Source organism: Pelobates fuscus, chromosome 6 (genome assembly GCF_036172605.1).
Source record: "Pelobates fuscus isolate aPelFus1 chromosome 6, aPelFus1.pri, whole genome shotgun sequence".
Lineage (NCBI taxonomy): Eukaryota > Metazoa > Chordata > Amphibia > Anura > Pelobatidae > Pelobates > Pelobates fuscus.
This window is the reverse complement of record NC_086322.1, coordinates 150,456,974-150,474,330: the sequence shown is the minus strand read 5'-3', so window position 1 is coordinate 150,474,330 and position 17,357 is coordinate 150,456,974. Positions and strand designations below refer to the sequence as shown.

The 17,357-nt window shown below is 41.7% G+C and overlaps 1 protein-coding gene across 1 annotated transcript in view; it reads right to left on the bottom strand.

Moving 5' to 3' along the window:
• Positions 1–14,140, bottom strand: part of FAT4 (FAT atypical cadherin 4) — a 215,263-nt gene extending 201,123 nt beyond the window's left edge. The window contains exon 1 of the mRNA XM_063458418.1: positions 8,208–14,140. Coding sequence (XP_063314488.1) covers positions 8,208–13,349 — 5,142 coding nt within the window. The 5' untranslated portion in view covers positions 13,350–14,140. The remainder of the gene's footprint in view (positions 1–8,207) is intronic.
• Positions 14,141–17,357: the final 3,217 nt, after the last annotated feature.

Sequence of the window (17,357 nt, the reverse complement as noted above, 5' to 3'; positions counted from 1 at the left end):
TGACAGGGACTATAATAAAAATTACACATACATTTTTAACATTTTTTGTTCTCTCCCATGTACGCTAACCCCACTCTCTTATTTGGTTTACAATTTGTTGACAGCAGCCACCTTGGTAATATTTGTTGTTCTGAGCCCAACAGCACTGCCCATATACAGAGCTCTGTTGAAGCACTCAGTCTACACATAAAAGTAGTGTAAAATTAACACTTAATGATTCTCCAGTGTGCACAGGTTGGCGTGGACAGTGGTTGGGCATGCCCATGACTACAAGCAGTGTCACAGACAACATCCCCACTCACAATGGGGACACATCATCCTGGGTCACATGCGCGCCCGGCTGGGTACACTTCCGCGCCCGGCTGGTTATTGACCGTACACTGAGCACTGCTCTAGCACTCGCATCATCTTAAAATGTCCTCAAATTAAACCTAAGTGCACCATAAGCACAAATAGCCGTTTGCAATGCACTTTCCTTCAGTGACAGAGCTGGGTTGCCTGGTTATCTAGAAGGCTGAGGGAAGATCAAGTGTCCTTCAGGAGCTCTGTGTGACTTGACATGTCTGCATTTGACTGTGTGTGTTATTGTGTGCCCAAGTATGTACGCATTAATGATTGTGTTACTAGTTACATGGCTACTTATACACATGTGTACAATATACATGCGTGAGGGTGCTAAAATATATGAGGAGGGAGCACTTAGCTTTGACATGTCTAGGGCAGCAAAAAACTTAATACATCACTATGTACTAAAGGACATCATTGAAACCAATGCTCTTATGAAAATATGCAGAAGAAAATCTCCTCACCTTAGTTTACAATGAGACAATAGTTTAGGAATGTCAAACTGTTCTTCAGAACAAAGACTCTGGCAGACTCAGACTCAAATTGACTTTTAACTAACCAATTAAATGTGTACATTACTAAAAAATATGTAAAGTATGAAAATCTGCATCTTCTTAGGCAGAACTGCTTTAACCCTTAACAGGGATTAGCAATGTCTTATGTTAAAGGGTCACTTAAATGTCCATGATCACTTTTATAAGTTGTCATGGTGCCAGGAATCTGTATGTGCAGCGTTTCTGCTTGAAAATCAGCACATACAGATATATTTGCACTTTTGTGCAGGGGGCTAGCTGCCCTCCTAGTACACATGAATTCTGTGCAATTATTTAATTTGTGGTCAGCATGCATTGCACACTAGCAACAGTCGTAATCAGCTTCTACTATGCCTCCTGCCCCAGTCAGGGGCAGATCCAGAACCTAATCTCGGGAGGGGCGCTGGTAGATTATTTAAAGAAACAACCCAGGCACAATAACCACTACAGGTGGTTATGGTGCTAGGAGTGCCATGGTGACCTCCCAGGGAATAGGAACACTAGTAGGGAATAGGGACAGTAGTGTTTGTGTGAGGGGTGCAGTGTGTGAGTGTGTGTATATAGGGATGCATTGTGTGTGTGAGGGGTGCAGTATGTGTCTGGGAGCAGGAGGGGTGGAGTGTGTGTGTGTGTATGGGTGGCAATGTGTGTGTTATTGGGGGTGCAGTGTGTGTATTGGGGCAGTGTGTGTGTGTGTGTGTGTGTGTGTATTGGAGCAGTGTGTGTGTGGGGTGCAGTGTGTGTGTGCGTGTGTATAGGCGGGCACTGTGTGTGTGAGGGGTGAAGTATGTGCATGGGGAAGGAGGGGTGTAATGTGTGTGTATGGGTGGCAGTGTGTGTGTGTGTGTATGGGGGTGCAGTGTGTATATTGGGGGCAGTGTGAGTGTGTGTATTAGGGGGCAGTGTATGTGTAAGGGGTTCACTGTGTGTGTATAGGGATGCATTGTGTATGTGAGGGGTGCAGTATGTGTATGGGGCAGGAGGGGTGTAGTGTGTGTGTGTATGGGTGGCAATGTGTGTGTTATTGGGGGTGCAGTGTGTGTATTGGGGCAGTGTGTATATTGGGGGCAGTATGTGTGTGGGGTGCAGTGCAGTGTGGGTGTGAGGGGAGCAGTGTGTGTATATTGGGGGCAGTGTGTTGTGTGTATTGGTGCAGTGTGTGTGTATAGGGGGCATTGTGTGTGTGAGGGGTGTAATGTGTGTGAATGGGTGGCAGTGTGTGTATGGGGCAATGTGTGTGTGTATTGGGGCAGTGTGTGTATTGGCGGCCAGTGTGTGTGTGTGTGTGTATTGGGGCAGTGTGTGTGATGGGTGCAGTGTGCGTGTATTGGAAGGCAGTGTGTGTCCGTGTAGTTGGGTGCAGTGTCTGTGTATTCAGGTGCAGTGTGTGTGTATTGGGGGGCAGTGTGGGTGTGACGGGAGCAGTGTGTATATATTGGGGGCAATATGTTTGTGTATGTATTGGGGGCAGTGTTGTGTGTGTATTGGGGCAGTGTGTGCGTATTGGGAGCAGTGTTTGATTGCCCTATTGTACCCCCTGGATCCGCCTGTTTTCCAGCTTAGAGCGCATATATGCATTCTGAGCCTGGAGTTCGATCCAATCAAATGCTTCTCAGCCCCAGGGTCTGGAATCCAGGTAAGTTTAATTTTGTTTCATAGAGTTACAATAGGGCAGGGACCCAATTAGTAATGCTTACTAGGGCATTATGATATAAAGGTTTGGTGTAACTAAATAATATCACCAATTATAGAATCGCAAAAGGACTTGATATAATGAAATGCAAGGCACATCAATGGTCCTTAAGGGATTAAAAAATAAAATATAGATTGTGTGAATCAAGAAAATATATAATTTTTAAGCATTAAAACCAATAGACACATGGAAACAATATTCTCAGAAATCAAATAATTAAAAAAAAAAGTATTCACTGGTTATTGTCTGTTCCTTTAACTTTTTCACTGTGGTACAAGAAAAACTAACAAAAACAGGATTTCAAATTCAATTTGCTTAATAAAAGTATTAGATTTGGCCGCACTAACATGCATACTGTCTACATCAGAATGATTTCAATTTGCAAAATTGCTGGAATTGACTTAAATGTACATTTCATATTTGCAAAATTACAACATAATTTCAGCGATCCCGCTGCATAGCATATTAAAACATAAATACAGTAAAAAAACAAAACCTTTTATTTTTATTTTTGCAGAGACCGTTTTACCCAGCCACTGTGTGTTTGTGTTATGGCTAAGTCTGATATCTGGATAATGTCAACACTATTTGGTTAATGATGATGGTGAGCAGCAGGGAGTTATGATGGGTTATGATGGGTTGACTACCAGCAACATTTACATAAAAACGTACAAAACTGAACAGTTAGAAGAAATATTCAACTCAGTCAATATGATAAAATGACATATCACTATTACTGGGCAATTATTTGGGCATCCTCTCTTTAAAAGGCATTTTAAAATAAAAATAATTTTAGTTCAAATATTGCAGTAAATGGTGTGCTTAAGAGATGGCTATTTACTAAAGAAGCAGAAGTTAGATGACAACCAACTGGCAAATTGTAGGCCAAAATAGTAAAATTGGAAAAACAAGTTCCCTGAATTGGACATTTTTTTCCACAAGTTGATTATTTTAGCCTACATTCTGCAGATGTCACCAGAACTCGCTATCGGACTCTATTTGTGTTTTTATGCTTAATTAGTTTTAATACTAAAATGAACAAAAGCTGTTTTATTTAGATTTTAAAAAGTATGACGCCACCTCTGTTTCCTACTAAAAATCCAAACTATTAATCTCAGTAAAAAAAAGGGTCTTGAAATACTGAGTGAATTGGACATTAGCCATTGCGATCTGTATGGCGTTGATATTTTAAAACTCAATAAAGCGAGCAAACCACAAAAGAGTTTATATACTCTTTGCAGCAGAAGTACAATAAAAAGGTGTGCACTATCCCTTTAAATGACAGATACCGTAAAAAAAAAAAAGAATGAACCCTGGACTGAGGAAGTCTGAGTGATCAGATGAAACATGTTGGCTTAGGTTTGTGTATATGAGACTCCTGTGATGAACTATTACATGCAGTGCTGGTTCAGTGAGAGCTTTGAACAAGCAAGTATATACCTGAGCACCTTAAACAATACCTAGCAGTAGAGCAGGAAAAATGGGATTCAAGGACCCAAAACAGGAGTGGTGAACACTAAATTTGATACATAAGCTACATGCCAAGACTCTAGATGTTGTAGGGTATTGCGCATACAAATAGTTCTATGTGTAGACTGCCACAGATAATATTGCCCTATATACAGTGGCGGAACTACAGTGTGTGTAGACTGCAACAGATAATATTGTACCTGCACTCTCAAGTGGCCCATTGGGTGGCACAAGCACTTAGGGCCACCTGATGGCAAAGTATTTGCAGGTGTCCGATTATGTGCTGCGGCCTTTATACAGTGTGACAGGCCTCAGTAAGCTTGGCAGCGCTGGGAGGAAGTGACAGCCGGTCACTTCCTCCCAAATAACACAGAGCCGCATGGGATGAAAAGGCAGAGATGAGGGGTGTGAAGTCCCAAAGACTCCCAATAGCCTCAGTCAGCCTACTGGACCCCAGGAATGCCACCCTTCTGTACCCAGAACATAGGAAACAGGAGGGTGGCTTAAAATGTGTAAATTTAGCATGTATGCCTGTATGTCTGTCAGAGTATTTATCAGTGTGTCTGTATATCTATCTGTGTGTATCTGTATATTTGTGTCTGTGTATCTATCTGTGAGTCTGTATGTGTGTCTATGTATCTGTATGTACGTCAGTTTTTGTATTTGTGCATCTGCATGTGTGTCAGTGTGTGTATCTGTATGTGTCAGTGTTTGTATCTATATGAGTGTCATTGTATGTGTCTGTATCTACATGTATGTCATTGTGTGTGTCTGCATATCTGAATATGTGTCACTGTGTGTATCTGTGTATCTGTATTAGTATTACTGTGTCTGTGTACCTATTTGTGTGTCAGTGTTTCTATGTATCTGCATGTCTTTACCTGTGTATCTGTATGTGTGTCTGTGTGTGCATCTGTGCGTCTGTGTATCCGGTTGTGTGTCATTGTGTGTATATGTGTGTGAATGTGTATTGGTGTGTGTGGCATTGCATATGTATATGTGCATACATCTCAGCATTCAAACTTCAATACTACACACAAATACACCCTTGCATTTAAACATCTAAACTACATTGAGACACACTCCTACATTAAAAAGGCAAACACTACACACAAGCAAACGACTGCTTTTATATGGCAACAGTATATAAAAACGCACAGCACAACACTAGACACAAATACATTCCTACATTCACACACATAGATCATACAAATATAATATGCTTATATTCAAACATACAAACACTGCTCAGTGCTAAATACAACCCAGCAAGGTTGGGCAAATGTGTACTACCTGTACCTCCCTGATGGCTGCACTGCTCCCAAGTTTTTTCTATTGAATAGAGACAGTCATTATTTTGATCCAATATTCCTCCATCTCATTGAAGTGGTCTGGGCTCAGTTTCTCTGCCCTCTTAATCCTGCAAGTAAAATCGTTGCAGTAAAACATCCAGACAGCCACTAGAGACACTTCCTGGTTTCTCACACAGTTGGATGTCCTTACTCTGTGCATGAGAACATCCAACGTGTTCAAAATCCTCATAGGAAAGCAATGATTCAATGCTTTTCTACAGGGAAGCTCTAATGTGGGCGTTAGGTTCCTCCATCGACATGACACAGCTGGAGGAGGAGAGCAATACAGAACCCATACAGCGCTACAATTATGGTGAGTATTACAATGTTTTTTAACTCTTTTATGCGCATTAGGGTGGGGAACTAAAGAACTAATGGGGACAGCGACATACTAAAGCGTTAGGAATACCGTTTGTATTGCTAACCCTAGAGTGTTCCTTTAACTATAAAGTTCCATGAAAGAGCTGCTTCACTGCCTTCCCCTAAACAGCGCGAAATGAAGCGACATTACATAGACCATGAATTACCAAAAATGAAGAGGGAGACATAGACTGTGATCTCTGAACTGTCAACTGTTTCACTTATTCTTGTGGTCTGCTTCTGCTCCCAATCACTGTGTATCTGTGCATATATTGTGTACCTTTTCCAGAATACAGGGATATATATATATATATACATACAGGCACATATTTATCAAAGGTGCACAATCAATTCTATTGTTAATTGAGAGAGGCATTTTATCCCAAGGAAAGAAGCCATACATATATAAACACCAGCTTCCAAGTGCAACAGATCCTAATATGCTTGAATAGGAAAACATTTGTTTTTCATTTGAGGTTTGGTTAACCAATATAAACCATGCCTTGCTTGTAGAAGGGCCAGTAGGCAGTATAGTACGTATAATAAGTATAATAAGAAAAAACTCCACTCTAAGAAGGCACATATTACTTAAATCATGTTATCTACAGAAGGAGCAGCATAATGTGTTCCATTAATTAACCTGGCATGATATTTTTTGTTTTTGTTTTCTAAGACCACACAATGTTCATAATGATTGAGCTAGGCAAAGGAATGTCCCTTTACTAGCAATAAAGAGGAAAGGAAAACCTTAGCAGTCTAGAAGAATAAACTATTAGCATTGGCAAGTGTCATGGGAAAACAATGTTTCCTAAAACAAAAGAACATTTACAGGACAGGCACAGCATGCATTCGTGGCCTGGCCACTTGCTGTTCATATGGCAAAAGTTACACTTGGCAATATCAATCTTGTCAGAGTTTGGAGCGCATTCATTGACTGAGCCTGTCAACTGACACACTCAGCCAATGAATGTAATCCAAACATGGACAATTGGGGATTAGGGGGCTATCAATCTGTGGTGGAACTACAACTCCCATGGTGCTCAGCTGACATGAATACATTAAGACTGGGCTGGCCTGGAAGTACATCCCCAGCTGTGGCAGAATTACAACTTCTATGTCACTCTCTCAGCTTTATGACTTGTAGTTTGCAAGAGTTGGGGATATACCTTTAGGCCAACTCTACTTCAAAAAAATTTTCTAGAGTGCTAAACCTTCTTCACCTGAACCTACTTCAATACCTGCGGATCGATCTTTTAATAACACATTATACATTATATAGCGTTGTTATAACCACAATATTTTAACCATACATAGCTCTTCTACGTGCTGATAGGTAATGCATGAAAAGTTGTGCCGCAGTTATAATTCAGTTTAAATCCATTTATTGTCAAAGAGACATCCTAAAGGAACTACCTTTGCTGGTTATCTGATTTCTGTCCTACAGAATGTGACTGCTACATATAGTAGGACTTTTTGTGTGCTGTCAATCAGCATGAAGTAGAAATACCTTTAAATCATATGTCTGCCACATTCAAGGAATATTCTACTCCCTGTCCATACCAACAATGGTACATCTTCACACATGGACATTTAAAGATCCTGCATGTATCTTGCCTCTACAGCTGGGAGTTTTATTTTCATTTTTAAGAGGGCTCTCATGAAAAGTGTGTAATGCAGACTTGCAATTTTTTAGAGGTGGCTAATTCTCAAATTAGTGAATGAACCCTTTACATTTAATAATTGTTTTCATTCTACTCAGACTAAAAATATTTAAGCTGAAAATTGCTGAAGAAGCACAATAACTTCACTGCCCATAATCCTTACAGTAATGACCTACTAAAACATCCATCAATCTCAGCCAGAGGAAAGATCGCGAGAAAGCTTAGCTGTAATGACTTATTTTTGTTTATAATACCTGTAGTGTACAGCATTTCATTACTTTCTATGTATCCAATATTTTTAGATATGATTTGATTATGTAGTACAGATTAGATATACAGGAAAACACACTGTAAATTCAAAGGACCAATTGATGTATTTCTGAGCTGTCCAGCACAGATCTGTGTAACCATTTACCTACAAAGTAAACACATTTTAACAAAAAAAAAAGGATTGGTGTATTATTTCACTGTACTTGACTATATTCTCCTCAGATGTTTTGCACAAAGAAAATAAAAGTTTCAAGCTAAAGCAAACATTACAAATATAGCCATCCACCTGCAATCTGATGCACATGTAAGTTAATTGACTAATGATACTGGTGTATGTGAATAAAGAACTTTTATGGGGTAAAATTATAAAAGTGGAACAATCAACAGTAACGTTCAAATGGTTGCCATAGTGATTGCTCCACTTGTATAACTTTGCAATCAATCTGTACTTTTCGAATTTACCCCAAGATTAGTAATTATGCATACAACAGCTGAGTCGGACAGTAAAAAAAGAAGGGCTTACCTCTGCTCTCTGTGTTCTGGGGAAAGTAGTCTCTTTCTCTATGGCATAGACATCCACCAGGTACAAACGAGCCCCACGCTCACGGTCTAGCACTGCAGCAGTTTGAATGACACCTGTAGACCTCCCAATTGTAAATAGCCGCCCAACAGTCTTGCCTTCACACTTCACAGACACAATAAAATATTCCACCATAGTCTCTGAGCCACGGGGACTAGAAGCTTCAATGGAAATCACATTTGTCCCAATGGGTTCCCCTTCTTTCACAATAGTTATGTATCTAGGCTGAGAAAACACTGGACCATCGAGTCCCTGTAGAAAGATGGTCAACTCAGTCGTACTCCCCTTCCTTTCGGACCCTAAGTCAGTAGCAGCCACTATGAGGTTGTAGATTAGACGTGATGGTACCAGAGGTGAAGCTACTCTGAGGTCCCCACTATAACGATCTACAATAAAGGTCTCGGTATCCCCATTAATAATGTCATACTCGATTTCCCCATTTGGACCCTCGTCTGGGTCAAAAGCTGTAATAGCAGTCAGAACTGAGCCGATAGCCAGGGTGGGATCTGCTGGAAAAGCATTTTGGGATACAAAGGTGGGCACATTATCATTCAGGTCGCTGACTAAGATGGTGACATTTTTGAAGGCATACCTTCTTGTCTCCACAGGAACAGCCTGGTCACTGGCTCTCACAGTCAGTTCAAAGAGACTAGAGAATTCACGGTCAATTTCTGCATTGGTGTAAACTGTACCCCGCTGCTCATCAATAACAAAATGACTGCCCCTTGGTTTTTGATGAATGATAGCATAAGTAAGCTCCCCATTAATGTCTGCGTCGGGGTCGCTGGCGGTAATAGCCAGAATTGATGTACCAATAGGGATATTCTCTGTTATTGATTTAAAGATGTCTCCTTCAGGGAAGCTAGGTGGGTTGTCATTGAAGTCTCTCACCTGGATGACCACTGACATGGTAGAGGAACGAGGAGGCTTACCATTGTCTTTAGCTGTAATGTTTAATTTGAATAACGCCTGGGTTTCAAAGTCCAGCTTTTTGGCTAGAAATATGCTGCCTGTGTTAGGACTGATGCTAAAAGTTCCATGGTTGTTAGTCCCTGTAATGCTATACTGAATGTCAGCATTGTCACCTGTGTCTGAGTCTGTGGCGGTGACAGAAGACACCAGTTCCCCAACTCTCATGTTTTCTAAAACATCCACAAACAAAGCAGATTTGGGAAAAGAAGGGGCATTATCATTTTCATCAAGAACATCAATGCTTAAAGTGCACGTTGAACTTAAAGGAACTGACCCAGAGTCCACTGCTTTAATGACAAGGGAATAAGAGGCGGTTGCTTCATGGTCTAACATGCCCACCAATGTAACCTGGCCGGTACCACTGTCAATGGAGAAATGATTCTCTTCATTACCTTTAATCACAGAATAGGTAATTAATCCATTGTTCCCTTCATCTACATCAGAGGCAGAAACTCTTAAAACTTGGGTCATGTTTGCTGCTAATTCTGATATGCTGGCTTGATACATATCTTTTGAAAATTTTGGAGCATTATCATTTATGTCTCTAATGTAAATCTGAATAGTAGCCTGATCCTTCAGTGGCTTTGGCAAGCCCATATCTGTGGAGACCACTTTGAGAGTAAAAGCTGCCGCCCCTCTTTGTCTCATAAGAGCCTCTCTGTCAAATTTATGAGTGCTTGTGATTACTCCAGTAATTGTGTTCAGTTCAAAATCAGGTTGCACTGTTTCAAAGGCATACATAATTTCCCCATTAGACCCAGAGTCCTTATCCACAGCAAATATCTTGCCCACAAATGACCCCCCACTGCATTCCTCTTCAAAATAGAAGACATAATTGGTGCTGTTGAACAAAGGCCTGTTGTCGTTCACATCTTCCAATATTATTGTAACATTTACTGTTGTCCTCAGGGGCTCCACTGCCCTGTCTGAAGCAGCCACAAGTAAAACATAAATATCTTTAACTTCTCTGTCAAGTTCACTCTTTACATAGAGTTGGCCATCTGGGAATATGCCAAATGCATCTCCTAAATTTCCATCCATGATACTATATGTTATTTCCCCATTTACCCCAGAATCTTTGTCAGTAGCTTGTACCTTAAAAAATCTTGAATTTACAGGTTCTGATTCTAGAAGGGTTACTTCATATGACAGCTGATCAAACGCAGGAGGGTTATCATTGACATCATGTACAGAAACAGTTAAAATAAAACCAGAAGAAAGCTGTGGCACACCCTTATCTGATGCTAAAATCTCTACCTGATATGAGCCTGCGTTGACATCGAGTGCTCCTGTTATGCTCACAGCTCCATTAAATTCATCGACAAAGAACACGTTGAGAGGGTTTTGCTTTAAGCTGTATCTTACCATGCCATTGATACCCTCATCTGGGTCTACTGCCTTGGCCTGAAAAATAATGTGGCCAGCCTTCCAATTCTCTACCACATTAACACTTTCCACTGCATGAAGAAAATGAGGTGAGTTGTCATTTAAGTCTTTGACTGTGATATTTACGGTAGCCTCTCCAGTTATAGCCCCGCCGCTGGCCACCACTTTTAAATGATAAAAGTCTTGCTCTTCTCTATCCACTACACTTGCTGTTGTAATTAGACCTGTAACCTTATCAATAGCAAACACCCCTTTCTGATCTCCTGTGGTGATAAGGTAAGTGATGTTAGTGTTTAGATCCATTGTGGTAGCTGAAACAGTACCTACATTATAGCCTACAGCCACATTTTCAAACATGACAAAACTATATGCATCCTGAGAGAATGATGGGGGGTTGTCTTGTGTGTCCAGTACAGTAATGGTGACTATAGCATGATTTTGTGATTGGAGACCCCCACCATCTGTAGCCACTACTTGTAACTGGTAAGCAGTTTTTTCCTCCCTGTCAAGAGCTGCTTTTGTAGATATTGCACCTGTCTCGGCATTGATCTGAAATTTGGAGGTATCCCCAGCTCTGATAGAGTATGCAACTGTTCCATTGATGCCTTGATCAGGGTCAGCAGCTGTAACAGAAGCCACAAAACTTGCAGGTGGTTCATTTTCCTGAATGTTGGCAAAGTACTGCACTGGATAGAACACTGGGCTGTTGTCATTTATATCCAACAAAGTAACAGTTATCTTGGCAGTAGAAGACAAGGGTGGGGTGCCAAGGTCACTTGCTTGAACCATTAAAGAGCAATTTTCTTGCTGCTCCCTATCCAGCTCAGAACGAGTACTGAGACGGCCATTTATTGGATCTAGACGAAACAGTCCCTGGCACTGGTTTGGATTGTCAGCATCAAAGTAGTAGCGGATGGTGCCATTATCGCCCAAATCCCCATCAACTGCCCTCAGTGTAATTAATTCTGTGCCAATCAAGCAATTTTCTGGTACTGACAACCAGTGCTGTTCACTGGAATGGAGACCAGTAAAGGTGGGCTTTTGATCATTGACATCTAGTAGGCTTACAAGAAGTGTGGCATAACTTGTTTTAGGTTGTGGCCCCTGGTCCTGGGCACTAATGTTGAGCAGCAGCTGCGGTGCTATTTCACGGTCTAAGGCAGAGTTGCTGGTTACCAGTCCACTGTGTTCACTAATGGAAAACCATCCCAATTTGTTTCCGGACACTATAGAGTATCGTAGGTTGGCATTTAGTCCTGTGTCTCCATCTGTGGCAGAAATACCACAGATATATGACCCAGGAGGTAAGTCTTCACTTATTTCTACTTTACTGTGTGAATCCTGGAAGACTGGAGGGTGGTCATTAATATCATTGACATATATCACTAAGCTAGCCACTGATGATCGTGGCCTGGGATGACCCTGGTCTGATACACTTACAGTTAGGTTATAAGAAGGTATGCGCTCACGGTCCAGAGCACTAGCTACTTTGATAAGGCTGAGGTTGGGAACTTTGGAAGTTTGCACTTCGAAGTGACGTTGTTCATTGCCTCCCAAAATAGCTACTGTGACATTACCATTGGCAGCTGGAGAGTCTGAGTCAGTGACAGTAAGTAAAGCCACTACTGTACCAACCTGTGCATTTTCATCTACTGATGCATATCGGGAAGTGGCGGGGAAATAGCGAAATTTCACAACAGGGTCATTATCATTTACATCAATTAGACGTACCAGCGCCTCTGCCCGACCAGTCAATGGTGGGGTGCCCAGATCTTTAGCTTGGATACTCAGGATATATTGTCGACGGCTTTCATAGTCCAGTGGCTCTCGGATTGTTACAAGTCCACTTTCTGGGTCAATTTGGAATGGGGTGCCATCTGCCAGCTGGTACCTAATTGCAGCATTAGCCCCCTCATCACGGTCAGTAGCTTCAACCTTTAGTACACTTGAACCCACTGGTGCATCCTCCTCAATTTTAGCCTGGTACTGAGAACTGCTAAAAACTGGCGGGTTGTCATTGATATCCTGCACTGTAACATTGACTTGCAAGTGGCCTAATCGTTTGGGCAAGCCTTTGTCTTCCACCTCTACAAGAAGATAATAACATGGAGTGGTCTCTCTGTCTAAGGGACCCTGAGACATTAGGTGTAAAAAAGCACCTTCCCCACTTGGATTTACTGTAATGCCCAACTTGAAACGCCCATCCTGGTTACCTGAAACTATACGGTAGGAACGGTGATCAACTCCATTGGTGCCAGCATCAGAGTCAGTAGCTGTATCCAAGATGACCTGCCGGCCACCTTGAGTGTCTTCCTTGAAGGATACAATTATAGAGGGTTCTGGGAAAACAGGTGAGTTATCATTTATGTCCAACACAGTTATGCGTACTTCAGTTGGGTAGGTTGGTTGGCTGGAGAGCACTACCAGGTTAACAACATCACTGGCCAGGCTCTCCCTGTCGATGGTGGAGGTAGTGTGAATAGAGCCTGAAGTGGAGTTAATACTAAACAGAGCATGGGATTCACTAAGTCGGTAAGTGAACCCTGGTTTGGTGTTGATGGTTCCCACATAAGCCCCTGGTGGCTGTTCCTCCAGTACTTGAAAGACCTGCCTGGGCTGAGAGCTACTAAAAGCCCCAGGCACTGACATCAAAAGAACAAAAGTCAAGAAATTCATCAGTGGCAACATATGTAACCATGCACTCCTTACAGGGAGAAGAATGCTCATGGTTCCAAGCCTTATTATCTTCACAATTCTTCAAAATGATGAAACCAGACTGACATAAATTCCTTGGGTTCGTTACTGAAAAATCCACACACAGCAGCCCAACAAAAAGTTATCTCCACAGTTCTAGCGTAGTTTCCAGGTAGCACTTCATTTAAAAACCAAACATCGACGAGCATTGCTATTGTACATCCAGGAGCTTGATGTAGCAATGCATCCTGCAGCTAAGTTCCACACAATCACAGTCAGTATCAGTGTCCAGAAACCAGCCCTTTTATTATTGCACTTAATTAGTATGCACGCACCTTTATAGAAGTCGAAACAGGGGCAGCCTGGTCCAACCTGGTCCCCGCAGTCTCCTCCCGAGGAGATGATGGGTGGTTTTGTGGCCCCTCCTGCAGTGTTTGGCTGCTCACTTTGTCCAGGGAGCTGCTTTGTACATCCCCCACATGCGATCCCTCTACTCCAACAACTCACAGGAGCTCTGGGACCTGCAGCCTGCCGCAGCTTTCTTTTTTCTCACCATACCAGGGCTCCAGCCCACCCCAGCTCTACCTGTAAAGAAGCAGCAGCCCCTCCAGCGTCTGGTAACTTTGTTCTCTAGGCTGGATGATGCCTCTTTTGTAATCCGCAAAGTGAGGGGCAGTCAGACCCCGCAGGGCTCTGGGTATCTCAGTGTATGTAGAGCTGCTCTCAGTACATCCCCCGGCTGTCCAGGATTGGGCTGCAGGGCAATGCAGTGCCGATTTCTCCTGGTGCCTTCTGCTCGAACAAAAAACTTTCTGAGCTCATTGATCCCCCTTCACTTCAAGCAGGATTGAAGCCTGGACCCCCCTCCACCTCCAAGCCCTCCATGCACCGCCCAGCCACACGCCTGTCACTTGCTAGCCCTACCCTCCACCCCACCATTGGGCAGCAGCTACTGGAGTTGCAGCCCCTCTCAGCATCATCGGAGGCTCCACAGACTGAGCCCTGTCCCCAGGATTGGCTGCCGCACAGCCCTCACTGCCAAAGGGGAACTGATAGGGAGCCAAGGTGGGGCTATGGCAGGGGCAGTGTGTGAGCAAACCGTTAGCTTTGCTACAATAATAAAAATAATAATAAAAGTGAGGAATGGGGGCTGGTAGAGGATTGTGTCTGGGAATGCACATACCCTTATCATTAACAGTGTGAGGGTTGTGTACAACGCTACAGCATGCTGCAGCGACGCACACAAAGCAAGGCAACCCCAGCCAACTACATAGCCCATCAGTTATCAGAATGATGGAACGTTCAGGAATTCTACTGCAACATTCTGTGTGTCAGAGAGTTCTGCCATGCAAAACCATACAGCAGGGGAGCCCAAAAGGTACATCCCCAGATGTTTTAAAACTACAGCTTCAATGATGCTTTGCCATTCTAAAGCCATGCAAAGCATCATGGGAGTTGTAGTTCTAAAACATCTGGGGATCTACCTTTTGGGTGGGGACCCTTGCCCTACAGTCTCTCTAGACGAGTTAATAATTATATTAGGCAAATATTTTAGTATTTGCAGTGTTTATTCTGCGTGCCTATGCTATGATACAGAGACACACAGTTACTGTACAGATCATTGTCGTTATTCATTAGAAACCTGAGGAGGATTGCGTTATTGTTCATTGTAAATTAAAATCTGGTACAGATTACGCTGCAGCGATATTTGCTTTATTATTATTATATGAAAAGTGTGAAGAAGTTTAACTTTGCACACCTTTGTACATATTTCTATGAAACCATCTTTGTGAGAAAGAAGCTGCGTATTTCAGACGTGTATAACTAAAACAATTACATAACAAGTGCCCATAAATACGTGTTTGGTTAAATTGTTTAGAAACCATCTCACAGATTTTAATTTGTTAAAAGAAATAAAATGCTGGTAAACACTACCCTCTAGTGGTAGAATGAGAGCATGACTGCTTGATTCGCAGCGCGGTATAAATAGAGAGAAAAGCTGGACAATTAGCCTTGTGTATAAAATATAGAGGGCTTGGGTGATAAACAAGAATACATTTATAAGTAATTCTTCCATTCCATCACATATTGGTATAACAAAAAAATTAGGATACTTCTCAGTATAGCTCAGTTCTAAAGTAAAATTTCAGGAGCATTGAAAATTGCAGAGACATTGGATGTCATTGTAGAATTATGTTTTCCCCACATCCCTAGGGCGTTGTACACAGCACAGAGTTATATGTCATGAGGAGGGTGCAGTACAAGACTTAAGCTAGAGTTTTTTCAATGACGACAGTGTCCCTTTAACATTCCCTTTGATTAAAAGAAAATACTGGAGCTGGACTAGAATGAGCATGTCTATAATTAGAGTTCTACACTGCTGGTGCTAGCATATCAATAATATTTTATTGGAGCAAGTAGTCTTTCCCAGGTGCAGCTGAGCTGCTGGGATGAGCAGTAAAGTGTGAGGCCTGCTCTGTGTCTGGTTGTCCAGAAGCCATTGTCCACAGACCACTTTCAGTTACAGGAAACATCCTGAATTCACAATGATCACAAATACCCAGAACTAATGGAGCAAATAGCTTTTCACAAATTCATCCTCCCCAATTTAAGTTACCCTGCTCTTCACTTTGATACTTGAGGCTCACCAGTCCCTTCAAAGTTGTTTCTTAATTTCAAATAAAATTTCTTTAAGCTTGTGCTGTGGCTTACCATTTGTTTCAAATATCTTTCATTGTAGTGGCTTCTCCTTGCCTGGCTGAGTCTTGTGGTCTGATCATAATCTAAGTTTTCCAACTCAGAAGTGGCAATGCAAAAATGGCTGATATTGCGTAGCTACTAGGCAAGGAAATATTGTGGACATTTTTTTTGCACTGCTGCACAGTAATAGGCACCTTTATCCCTGCTTTTATGGACTGTCCAAATTACCCTCTGCCCCCCCCCCCAAAAAAAACCAACACAGAGAGCTTCTGATTCTCAATGTGAGGTAGTGAAAGTGGGAAGCGACTCCCACCAGACCACAAGTAAAAAGTTAAACCATTCTAAACAGTTAAAGTGCTTACAGTGGGTTAGGTGGGTGCCTTAATTTGAATTTTATTTTCCAGAAATTACAAACAGCATATAGTATAAGTAATGATAGACACATCGCCCTCAACGTATAATATTGACAGATTCATCACATACTAACATACTAACCACATATAACACCAGTAATAAAAACACAATGCAATAAGCCGGTGTGAAGTCATTTTATCCGTAGGATCTATTCTATGGATCCGTGTTTTACCAGGAAGGGTAAATGAACCTTATGTTTAATTAGTCCTGAGTGCTGTATTATTAGAAAAATCAATGGTAGGAAATACGCATATTATGTCCTTTGCTCAAATGGTCCCAGATCCACCCTATATTTTCTCTTCTAGCTGCTGAATGCCCTTAAAGAGTTGATATTTAATGAACTAATTGAGTAGGTCTCGTGAGAAACACTTTTACAATAATAGCAGATTCATGTCGAGATAAATCTAAAACGTCTTTTATTCTTATATGCAGAAACCTCTTTCAGATGTAATAGTGCTTAAAGCAGCAAGGGGCAGCTAAGGGCAACCCCAGAGCTGTGTCAGTACAAAAGAAAATGCATGTTCTCTTTCTTCTTGTTTTGTACATTTTGTTTATGCCAAACACAACTGTGTCTCACCCTCTGTTGCAGGAGTAGCCTGCAGGGAAACGTATTTCTTCACCATCCAAGGGATTAAATGACAAAATGTTTTTTGTTCAAAATTATTTTCCATACTGTTTCTGAATGTGGGAAAATGTTGGAAATCTGGCACATAACAATTAAGGTTGGAAAAAAAATTGCTAAGTCGACCACATAGAATCAGAGACTGGGAGATGTACTATAGTCATTCTGTCGCAGTGTAATGCCCATGTGCTATTAAGAAAGCTATTATTGAGAGCAAGGCCATAGAACTACATTAAAACTCATTATTTAAAATATAAAATATTTACATACACTATAAAATATATTCTAAATAAAAATCTCAAAGG